The sequence below is a fragment of the Trichosurus vulpecula genome, chromosome 6, assembly GCF_011100635.1.
Source record: "Trichosurus vulpecula isolate mTriVul1 chromosome 6, mTriVul1.pri, whole genome shotgun sequence".
In the NCBI taxonomy this organism is placed as follows: Eukaryota; Metazoa; Chordata; class Mammalia; order Diprotodontia; family Phalangeridae; genus Trichosurus; species Trichosurus vulpecula.
This window is the reverse complement of record NC_050578.1, coordinates 42,950,784-42,963,519: the sequence shown is the minus strand read 5'-3', so window position 1 is coordinate 42,963,519 and position 12,736 is coordinate 42,950,784. Positions and strand designations below refer to the sequence as shown.

At 37.2% G+C, this 12,736-nt stretch overlaps 1 protein-coding gene across 1 annotated transcript in view; it reads left to right on the top strand.

Annotated features, from left to right (window-relative positions):
• ANK2 (ankyrin 2) overlaps nucleotides 1-12,736 on the top strand; it is a 297,680-nt gene that overhangs the window by 126,245 nt on the left and 158,699 nt on the right. The window contains exons 8-10 of the mRNA XM_036763028.1: nucleotides 897-995; nucleotides 2,254-2,352; nucleotides 12,532-12,630. Coding sequence (XP_036618923.1) covers nucleotides 897-995; nucleotides 2,254-2,352; nucleotides 12,532-12,630 — 297 coding nt within the window. The remainder of the gene's footprint in view (nucleotides 1-896; nucleotides 996-2,253; nucleotides 2,353-12,531; nucleotides 12,631-12,736) is intronic.

Genomic DNA, 12,736 nt, shown 5'->3' with positions numbered 1-12,736 from the left:
ATATTTTGAATATAGCCAAAACATACACACACACACACACACACACACCCCAACCCTTTTTATCCTGTACACAATGCTTTTAATTTCAAAATGTTAATTCTCTAAAGATTACATCACTCCAATAATTAGGTTGGCAGAATTCAATAAAAATGGATTCACCAAGTCTTTTTATTGCTTGTTTGTTTAGTTTTTGTATTGCTTGTTTATTTAACCATGATGCTAAATACCTCATTTGGCTGAAGTTTCTCTTTGTTTGGCATTATGCAGTAGAAGCCTAATAAAAGACAGAGTGTGGAGCTCTTCTTGGAAAGGGATATAGGTCCACAATAAATGGAAAATCAGTAGAAAACAGAATGTCCATCCTTCCCTCCTAGAAATCATAGAAATTCCTTCATAAGAATCTATTCAAGATGTCTTTTTTGTTCCAAATAGATTGTTGATAATTGCCATTCAAGCAGAAATGGAAACAAAAATTGAGTTTCCACATGAAGAAATTGCTTGTTTTCTTTTCCTTCCATTCATTATTTTTTCACTCATTCCATTCACTTTGGTATTTTAGTTAAATATGGTCATCCCCAAAACACACATTATTTACATCACATCATTGTGCAAAATAAAATCCTTCTACTATCATTAAAGCCAAAAGAAGAAATAATATTCCAAAGGAACAGGCTTCTTAAGTAACTAAGTATCTATTGGGATATTACAGACTGTCAAGTAATATAGTAGACTACTTTATGCATTCTCTCACTTGAGCTGTCACAAATATATTATATATATTGGGTAGATTGCAACCAAAAAGATACTCTGATCAAAGCCTACCTGCATTCCATCACTGTATTCTCTTTAGGATTCTGCATCCCTTTATTGACCTCTATTCCATTTGTTTTCTATAGAGTGGTTTTACCCCATTGCACATAGCTGCACACTATGGAAATGTTAATGTGGCAACCCTTCTTCTTAACCGAGGAGCCGCTGTGGACTTCACAGCCAGGGTATGGATTGGAATTCTTCTCTCTCTGGGTAGTGGCTAATGGGGACATAAATAAAATCCAAGCAAAAAGAATACTGCTGGTATATTCAATGGTATTATTTCTTTTCCTCCTGCTAATGTGTAAGGCAGTGATTCAATATTCAATATGGTCTTTAGAGATTCACACCACTGACCCCAGCCAAAGGAAGACAGGCCATGCACACAATTAGCTTGTAATAAATGCTATTTGAGGATGATATGAAAGGATGATATATAAAATTGCTATAATTATGTGGAAAAGGATGGAATAAGTACGTGTGTATACATACATATATATATATATATATATATGTATACACACACACATATGCATATTCCATCCTTTTCCACATAAAGCAATTCATCTTAAGGAACCCTAGGGATAAATTTCACATGTATTGTTGAAATCAATACATAATACATATATAGCAAAGGCAGTAAATTTTATGTACACACATACATATTTTTTCCATTTTTGCTTTAATGATCTAGAATATTTTTCAGTGACAAAAAGTCTATTTGAACAAAACTGCAATTTCAGGATAAAATTAATGAGCAAATAAACTTATGGGAAGGCAAATGTGGAAATAATATTTTCATGTTATTATAGATGGTAGCCAGCAAAATTTAAAAATGCTGTTGGTAGATATTCCTGTCATGTCCTCAATTTTTTTCCTCCTTTGAATTTAGATTAGTTAGAATTTATTTTCAAATTAAATTGTATTTTATACTCAGTTATTTTGAAAAAATGTCCTTTAAAGGATCATATTTTTCTATGGAAACTAATTTTTAAAATACGTGTGCATATTTAAAGAAATTAGCCTTATGATCCCAGAACCACTAAGGAAATATATACTATAAGAATGAAAATGAACACTAATCTAGAATTTGAGTACACTTAGGATTTTTGAACACACAGATTCTAATAGTGCAAGAATGTTCCCTTTGTCTGTAGATGAACATGTTATGCCCTTTGTTTATTCCACCAATCCATCTCATTGGTAAATGAGATGTTATTGGCTCACTTCTATTCAGTGAATCAATGGTTCCTTTTCATTTCCTGTACCCACTGACTATGGAGCTTTGTGGTTCATGTGCTTCTTAGTTCTTTAAAAATCAAACAAAAACAAGGTAGCCCTGAGGATACACTTTATTTAGCACAGGTTGCTCCCCCATAAAGCCATCACTCTCTTGCCCTTGTCAAGCCCAACATGATCTTACTTGTTCTTTCCATGGTACAGAATGGAATCACTCCTCTGCATGTGGCTTCCAAAAGGGGAAATACAAATATGGTGAAGCTCTTACTGGATCGTGGAGGTCAGATCGATGCCAAAACCAGGGTGAGTGTTTAGTTCCTTTGCTTTCCTTCTTTGATCATTTCTTTGCGTCCTGGCATCTCCAAACCCTGGCACTCAAGTGTAAGCAATTTTTCATGGAAATGGAACTTTCTTGGGTACTGCTCAAAGCCACTAGGTGGCACAGTGATAAAGTACTGGATTTATAGTCAGGAAGATCTGAGTTCAAATGTAGCTTTAGACTCTTACTGTGTGTCTCATTTTTCTCATCTATTCAATGAGAGTGTTGGACTCAAGGGTATCTGAGGTCCCCTGCAGCCCTAAATCTATGATTGTAAGATCTCCAAATGGCCATATAAGAGATAGGCATTTTAAATTGTGCTTAAATCAGTTTTCCTGCTCCTGACCCTCAAAATGGAATTATCATTCCCTCAGATGGTCAGTGTGGTAAACTAAACTTCAGAACTCATATCCTTCATTTAGGTTTTCATTATAAATAGCAATAGCTCATACAATTACTTTTATATTCCAGTGCAATATTAATATGTAGTATTATTTTAGTGAGCATCTACATGGTGCAGTGAAAAGAGTACTTGTCCTAGAGTCAGGGGGATCTGAATTCAAATCCAGCTTCAGACTCACAGTAGCTGTGTGACCCTGGACAAGTCACTTTAACCCTGTTTGCCTCAGTTCCCTTATCTGTAAAATGAACTGGGGAAGGAAATGGCAAACCACTCTCGTATTTTTCCAAGAAAACCCTAAATGGATTTGTGAAAATTTGAACGTGACTGAAACGACTAAATTGTGATAACAATTTAGTTTGGTGGCTTTATATATTTATTTCTGGACAATTTTCCTGAGCAGTTTTATATTTTAATCATTTTTTTGAGAAATATAAAGTGTTTTCTGGGAAGTCAAAGAATATTTCTTCATTGTGTTAAATTATTCATATATTTTAGTATTGAGAGCTAATATATCAATTGTATTTATTTTCAAACCTGATTTGTCACGAGTTAACACTAAGTACAGATGTACTTACAAAAACTTTTCAGTTTGCTTGGCTATTTTCTGCTGATGTGGAATGAAAGTTGCTTTCTATTTCTTTAATATAGCTTTATAAAATTCAATAATGTCTATCCTTTAAGTATGTAACTATTTTTTTCAATGTAAGTCTTCTAGGGTAGGTTTGGACAATTCTGGCCTCTCTCCAAAACTTTTATGTTTATCTTGTCAGGGAAGGTTGACATATGTGATTTGAAATCTCAGAGAAGATGGTATAGAAGATATTTCCAGTTCCCTTTACAGAATTTTGTCCAAAGTTTAATGAATTTTTGGGAACTTGGGACCTGTAAGCTAGGTCCAAGATGAATTCTGAAGAAAGCATGGTCAAATAGAGTCCTTCTTCAATGCTATGAGGCTAACCATTGTCTGGGCCTATCAAATCAGGTCTTACGGAAGATTCATTAAAGCCTACTATAGCTACTTCTATCTCAGGGCAAAAGAATTTGATGCTGCATATTCCTGAAAGCTTTGGCTGGCTTTCCTGTTCTCACTTCTCAAAGGCATTTGGGCCTGACCAGCTGCGGGCACTTTACAACAGGAGAGATTACAGAGCATTTTTCTTTGTCTGTTGATGGCTCTACTGTGGTGTCTCATATCTTCATATCCTAATTTATTTGGTAGCAGAGTACTTCTTCCCTTTGCTTTTGCCTGCATGCATTAGCTTTGCTATGGTCATAGGTATTCTCAGACAATGTGCTTTACATTTAAAGGGAAGCATTTTGGCACTTCCTCCTTCAGTACTAACCTGGTCTGTCTCCTTTTTCACACTTCCCTTTCTGTTTCTTTTGAGGTGCCCCCAGAAATCCATGTTAACAGCAGAATAAGAGCACTATGTAACTGCAAAAAAAAAAATCTTAAGCCAGAACATTTTTTCTTAGTGCTTAGCTGCTGTACTCATTTATTAGAAAGCATTTATTGCTTTTTACTACTCTTGGGAAGATAAATGTTTTCAATTATCTCTAAGGTACCATAATTTGCCTTGCTCACATTCATTTGCATATAAAAACTCTAAGAAGGAACTATGGTACAGTCACTGTTCCCATTTCAGTAGAATGAGTACTGATCAGGGAATAGGAAAAACTGAGTACTTGTCCTGTTTCTAGCTGGCTATCTGAACTAGGGTGAATTCCTTAACCTCTACCTGTGAGCCTTCATTCCCTCATCTGTGAAGGGAGAATTTTGGAGCAGATAATCCCAAAGATTCTCAGATGCCTCAAAGACAAAAAGAAGGAACATATGCAACCCCATTACAAGTGGGTTGAGTTGCATTCAGAGATTGACAACCCAGGAGGATCAGATTGTCAGTATGAGGTTTGTTGGCAGCTGTTCATGGGGATTAGACATAATCATGCAGGATTGCATTGAGACCTTCTCCCCCTGAGAGTTTAAAATACCTCTGTGGCTCCAATGGATAAGATGAGACAAAAGGTTTGGAAAACCTAAACTGTATTCTACCCTAACCCTTCTTAGTTAAAAACAAACAGACAAACAAAAAATTCCTCTAAAACTGAAAAGCAGAAGTGTCTTTTGCCTCTCCATTCTTTGAAATTGGGGAGACAAGAGACAAGTATAGCTTAAAACTTGAAATCATGAATTTTATAATATTTTATTTCATTTTTAAAAATAAGGAATATCTTTGCTTTTTTTTTCTTAACTGCAAAACCAAATATGTATGTATGTATGTATGTACACACACACACACATACATATATATATATAGTGCCATGGACTTTAGGTAATATAGCAGTGCTTCTGTGTATGGACTTTAACAAGGAAGGAAATAATCATTTATTAAGCACCTATTATGTGACAGGCACTGTGCCAATTCCTTTACATTTAAAGCTCAAAACAATCCAGAGAGGTAGGTGCTGTTATTATCCCTATTTTACAGTTGCAGAAACTGAGGCAGACAAAGTTAAATGACTTACCCAAAGTCATACAGCTATGTCTGACTCCAGGTCTAGAGCTTTCTACCAGGTGTGTCATAATTAATAATGATGCAATTTTCATTCTTTCATCTTTGAGGCTCTAAAATTTCCTCTTTCCCCCTCAATTAAGCCAACAGTATTTTAGTATACTATTATTTTAGGAATTCTTTTCAAGAATTTATTGGGTTTTTTCATTTATTAATAACTTAGAATCCTTGAGGAAAAAGCTATTTAGTGATAATAATATTCTTTAAAATACCATGTCCATTTTAAGCCTACCCCCACCCCTAGCATTACTATGTAAATTATAGGTGCATTTTTTCAATTCTTTTCCGTGTTCAACAAAATCAGATGCTGGGTCAGGAAAACAAAACAAGACTAAATTAATTGCTTTTGTATCTGAGGACTAGCCATTTAAAGACTTGGAGACAATTAAAATCCAATTAAGGAAATAAGTAAAAGATTAGCCTCGCAATATGTGCCTTTACCAAATCTCCTGCATATTAATTTTAGTTAAACTGTGTATCATATACTCAGAGGAATAATTGTCCCTCTTTAGAGATAGAGGGAAGCAACGAAGAAAAAACTGTCAAATTGAAAAATGCTGATCTCTCTCCAAAGACCAAACACAGGAAGCCTATCTTCTTGAATTGTCTTCTAGCAGCCTCTGTCTTCAGAGATCTCCGACATGGTGGTGTCTAGCAACCTTTTAAAAATCTGTACTTTAACAATTTGGTAAATGTATTAGGTGATTTTTTTAGTAACACATGCTACTGTCTCACATGTCAGGTAAAGTCAAGTCACCAACTTCCAGTGTGTCAAGGACTGTGCTAAGCACTGGAGAAATGAAGGAAAGACAAAAAAAAAAATTGTTCCTGCTCTCAAGGACCTCACAGGTTAATGGAGACAATATGCACATAACTAGGTACTAACAAGATATATATCAGATAATTGGAGTTAGTGTCGTAAGGTGCCTTACAACTTACAAAATAAAATGCAATATTGTATTTGATTGTCCTAACAATCCAGCAGAGTGGATTGTGCAAAGTATTATTATCTATACTTTATAGCTAAGGATATAACCCCATCCTGCAAGTCAATTCAATCAGCTTTTAAAAGACATTTTGCAACTCATATCATGGTAGGTAGGTCCATTGGAATGTGATTCTTAAATGTAATGTTCGACAGGAGTCAATTGGAAGTTCTTTTATGGACAGGAAAGTCAGCTAGAATTGTAACCAGGCTTGTTCATGCCACAGTTATCTCTTCATGGTTGCATGGTGAAGGACTCTGAAGTCTTAAGCAAGTACTTTTATCAGAAATGTTTTTTTTTTAATGGAGCACTTTTCTAAGGAAGATACTGGCTCAGAAGGCAGGTACCCCTTCTGTCTACACCTGTTCTGAAATAAGTTGGCCTTCTGCCTGGTTGGCAATACTAGCCTGTCTCTTTGGCTTCTCCAAAGGAATAACAAATTGCTTCTGCAGTTGGTTGGCTTTTCCTAGTCAGCAAATGGAAATTATGTGACCTCTGAAGTCAGGGGGCTTTTCCTAGCACATGACTGGCCCAAGAAGCTAGGGATGTCTTTCCTGCATCTGTCATAAAAAACACTCTTCCAGCTGGTCTTCCTCTGCTAGATTCCTGCTGTCTCAGTTGGTGAGAGTTCCTCATATCTAGGTAGGGCCACCAGAATGTGCTATACAAGCATCTTCCTCCTATGCTACCATACGGATGACCTGACCTCCTTCTAACTATCTCTCTGAGAATTGAAATCAAATGCATACTACTATCTTTTCTGTACAGGGCATGGCAGTCAACTGCCCTGTGACTCCTCTCCTCCCTTCTCACCCTTCTCTCTCTTCCTTCCCTTCTCCCTCCTTTCCCTTTCTCCTTCCTCTCTCTCTTCTCCCTCTTCCCCTCTCCCCTCTCTCCTCTGTCCTCTCTTCCCTTTCATATAATCCAATGCTGTTTCTTTTGAGCTTAAATGACAAAAAATTTAGATTGAAATTCCAAGCCAATTTGTAGAAATAATATACCTATCTTATAGGTGCCTGCTGTATCTACTTCCTTTGCTTTCTTTAGACTTTTTTGTTCTTTTTTTAATCCTTAACTGCGCCATTCTGTGTCGTGTTCAATTTTAAATGACTGAAATTCTTTCAGAAGATGGTGGGGATAAAACCAATAAGTAAATATGATCATACTATAATCCTTTTGACCTGCTTTAATTTATCAGAAATCTGCCTCATTGATGCTATTGTGACATATTCTTTACTAGTCTGAAGATGGAAGCAATAGGTGCCAAAGAGATCTGAAAGCATAAATGAAGATTTGCTACTATAAGTTAATTGTAATTAGGGAATCAGAAAAATATCTCAGACCATCACTTTCTACATAGCAGTAAATCACAGTAAGGAATTAATTTTTTCTTCACCATGTTATTTTCACCAATGAAGCAAGTCTCTGGAAAATTATGAATCGAATAATAAGACAGTTCCAAGAATATATTGATAAGTTACTGGAGAGAGTGAGTGAAAGTGTCATGGAGAGAAGGGTGAGAAATACAAAGGATAACATAGGAGGAATTGGTTGGTTGGTTCGTTGTTGTCCTTCATTCTCTAAGAGGACCGAAAATAACATTGCTATGTTGGGGTCAGAGTACAGTGTGGCTGATCAGATCAACATGCACTTGGAAAGCTTTACCACAGGTCAGTAGAGGAGGAACTAAGGAGACATGAAGGCTGTGAGAAAGTGAAAGTCTTATGTCTACTAGGTGAGGAGATCCCTTGAGCCTCCGTAATCATTGTCGTCTGTCCCTTCCAGAGACGTGCAAGTCATGGGCTGGTCTGACCCCATTCTGAATAAACAGTGAGATTGTCCAGGAGGGTAATCACAAGAGGGAAAGGATGCTCAGAAGTCCAGGGCTACTCAAATCCTTTGTCTTTTCATTTTCTGTCACACCCTGGGATTCTAGGGAAAGCCAAGGATAGCTTTCTTTAAAACACCTCGGCAGAACCTCTATGGCTACAATCTGATCTGCGATTTGATTAAAAAGCAGTCAGAATCGATCCAAAGGAAACATTATGCACCAGCTTGAACCTGATGCCACATTTCACCTGTTTCTTTAAAGGGCAAGCAAGTTAAATGATAGAAGCAAATGTCATAATGGTAGATAAGCCCCTTGAAAATCAGGATTGCCTCACTTGTGTTTGTGCTGAGTATCTGGAAGAGCGCCGGCCATGTATGTAGTAAACGGTGAACAAATGTTCGAATAATTGATTGTCTCTTATTGTTGCCATGGGATCATGGTGAACTCCAAAATGATGTTACTGTTATGGCCCTTCCTTTTTAAGTATTGAGTATAATGATAACTCTCTGACAGTGGTTCCCAATATTTTATACCTCAGAGAGGACCTATTTATACTCTTAAAAATCAAGAAGGACTCCCCAATGCCTTCCCCCCAAGATCTTATTGTGTTAGAAATTAAAATGAATTAGTATAGTTATGAAAACAGTTTTGACCTTGAAGACCCCCTGCAAGGGTCTTGGGGGCCCTTCAGGGGTTGTTAACCACCCTCATACAACCAGTGCTTATGACACTATATCTGAATTACCACCGAGATTACTTTGCTAAGTATCCATGGAAAATCTCCTTATAGTCCTCTTTCCTATAAACATCAAAAAGTATTTGGCATCAGCATGGGGCAGTAGAGAGTTATGAATTTGAAGTCAGAGAAACTGGATTTTAAACTTGTTGACTGTATTATTTAGGACATATTTCATTTAGGGCTTTAATTCAAAGCTAATTAAATTTGGACTTTAATTTCTTTATCTGTAAGTTGAAGGAGTTTTATGAGATGGCATCTAAGTTCCCTTCTTGCTTTAAGTCTATAATTTTAATAATGATAACTATGATAGCTAACATTTCTATAGGGCAGCTAAGTGACACAGTAAATAGAGTGCCAGGTTTGGAATCAGGAAAACTCATATTTGTCAGTTCAAATCTGGCCTCAGACATTTACTAGTTGTGTGACCCTAGACAAGTGACTTAACCTTATTTGCCTCAGTTTCCTCATCTGTAAAATGAGCTGGAGAAGGAAATATCAAACCACTCCATTATCTTTGCTGAGAAAACCCCAAAATGTGGTCACAAATAGTTGGACATTACTGAGAAAATGACTGAACAACAACAAAAGCATTTGTACAGTGCCTACTAAGTGCCAGGCACTGCGTTAAGCACTTTACAAATACCTCATTTAATCCTTGCAACAACCCTGAGAGATAGGTGCTATCATTACTCCATTTTACAGTTAAGGAAACTGAGGCAGACAGGTTAAATGACTTGTTCAGGGTCATATAGCTAGTAAATATCTGGGGTAGGATTTGAACTCAGATCTTCCTGACTCTAGACCCAGCACGCTATCTACTGTGCTGCCTAGCTGTTGTCGTCGTCAATTCTTACTGTGCTCATGGCTTAACCCCAATTAAAAATGGTTTGGGATATTTTGCTATCTGCAATGGATTAAAAGACTCAGAGAGTGGCAAATTTTTGTATTCCCAACAGCTGTGTGTGTAACCGAGTTGTGTTAAAATTTCAGTATGCGTGGATAAATTTTATTAGTGTGATAAGATTTGCTGGAGTATAAAAGAGATAAGAAAAATATTAACAACCATTTGAAAAATTCGTGTGTGTGTCTAACTCTTATTAGAATGTGAGCTCTTGAGCATGAAGATTGTGTTTTTGCCCTTTTGTATTCCCAGGGCTCAGTACAAAATAATCACTTAATAAACACTGATTGACTGATGTATAGGGTCATCAATTTAGAACTCCAGCATCTGAAGTCCAGCTTTCTCATTTTAGAAAGAAAGAAACTGAGGTCCAGACAGGTTAAGGTCGCATGAGTAATGTGCAACAAATAAAAAAACGACCAAATATGAATGGTTACTACTTTAGGAAATACATAGAACATCTAAAGCAAATATTATTATATATAAAAGAGATAGAAGAGGAGCCAGGACAGAGATCTGCAGGACAGCCACTGGCATCCAAAGGACACTGAAGAATAGTCAGATGAGACAGGAGGAAATCCAGGAGAGAACAACAGTACAAATGCTAAAAGAAAAGAGAGTATCCAGGATGAAAGGTGGTCATCAGTGTCTAAAGCTGGAGAGAGGTTAAAAAAAGAAGAAAAAGATGAGGACTGAGAAAAGGTCGTGGAATTTACCAATTAAGTGATTACTTGTAACCTTGGAGAGAACTGTTTCAGGAAAGCAGTGGGGTGAGAGATCCAGTTACAAGGGATTGAGGAGTGAGTGTGAAGTGGGAGGAATTGGAGGGATCAAGTGTAGATGATTTTTTTGTCTGTTAGTTTGTCTATGGAAGGGGAGAGAGAGAGAGATGAAATACGAGCTCAAAAGGGTAATAATATTATCGATAATAGCTACATGTATATGATGCTTGAAGGTTTGCAAAGCACCTTATGTATTTAAACAGGATATGCCAAATGATTGGTTTGGGAGTTTATAGAAACTATGGGTAGTTAGCCTAGGTAACATTTCCATAGCACTTCAAGCTTTTCAAAGCACTCTACATGTGTTATCATGTAAGACAAGATCTGTGAAGGGCTTAGCACAGTGTCTATCACATAGTAGGCATCTAATTAAATGCTTGGTCCCTTTCCCCCTTATCTCTTTTGACCCTCAGAACAACCCTGTGGGAATCACATGAGGAAACAGGTTAGAAGAGCTTAAGTGGCTTGCTCAGGGTTCCACCATGTCTGAGGCAGGATTTATATTCAGGTTTCCTCCCTCTCAGTCCAGTACAAAATCTATTTGCACCTGCTCACTCCCCCATATAATTAGGGAAAATTTCCCAGAGAAAGAGAGACTTCTGATAGCTCTTGAAGAGTTGCTAGAATTGAGTTAGAGATGAGAGCCATCTCTAACTTCTGTCTCTCCATCCACTGAATTGCATGAACACAACGGTCATTGGTAGTCATGCTCAAAGATTCAGAAGGGAGTGAGTTGGCCAGATTGGCTGGAGCAGAGAAGCAAGAAATAAGGGTGAAAAAAGGTACGTTGGAGATAGGTTCTAGAAGAGTCTAAATGCCAGTCTAAAGGGAGTGTATTCTGTAGTCAGTGGGGAGCCTTTTGTGATTTTTGGGTGGGGCAATGACCTCATGAAAGGTGGTAAGGAAAAGAGATGGGAGAAAACTGTCCTCAGAGATCCAGGTAAGTGCCTTATTTAAATATATTAAATTGTATGCTGCTCTGATAGTTAAACCTCTAAGGATGACATCATGCTATAAACTTCATTCGTTTTTGGTTTAAAAATTGCTTTCCCTCCAAAGAAAGAATTTTCCCATTGGATATTTGAGGGCTAGGTGAGTGATTGCTTGGTTGAGTATTTGGAATTTACAAAAAGGCCCCAAATGCTCACACTTTAATGTATGGAATTCATTTCTTGTTGTCTTTTATTATTGCTATTTTATTCCTTCTCATTTCTTCTTTATTTCCTACTTTACTCATTACTACCCTAGGTCCCAGGAAGAAGTACAAGGAATAGTAACTGTTTTATTAAACCACTTTTTTGAGTATGATTAGTCTTTCTATGTGTGAGCAGATATAACAAGGCATTTTTCATTAACAAAAATAGAGCAGAGAAAGGCTGCCATAACAACAGATTTAGTGGAAAGGGTCTAATGTTTTGTTCAGGTCTCTTCTGTCTCAGCAAGGGAGGGGCCTTTTAAGTTTGCTCAATTCTAAGTGTGTTCTGATTTGAACACAGCCTCCATTCACTCAGCCACATTTCTCTCTTCTTAGACATTTTTTGTACTATATCTTCCAGGATAACTATGACATATTTTCATCTGACAACTGCAGATCCAAGCAGAACTAGGATCATTTGCCAGAGAATGCTTAGATTATTGCTGAGTTAAGCAGTAGGACAGGGAATTCCCAAAGCGAGCAGAGAAACAGGAGGAAAAAGAGGAAGGAGAGAAGAGACAAGATCTGTGCCTCCACGAGAGCACACAGCTTTATTTTTGACCTTTCAGGATAAATAACTGGCTGACTGGTCAGCAAGTTTCATCCATTAAGTTATCTCCCCTAAGGACAGGTTTTGATTTCTTGATTGAGCAAGGTGGAATTATAGACATCTATTGACTCAGTAACTGGTTAAAAAAAAGAAAAGGAAAAAAAACATGCCCCATTGACACTGTCTTTTCATTTTCTTTTCAGGATGGGCTGACACCACTTCATTGTGCAGCACGGAGTGGGCATGACCAGGTGGTAGAACTTCTTTTAGAACGAGGAGCCCCCTTGCTGGCAAGGACCAAGGTGAGTGTCTCCAGGGAAGACAGAGCCCTTGGACAGTTGTTAAACTGCTTTCTGACCATCTCTTCCATTCACAACATCCCAAAAACTGTTGTGGCATTTCATTATA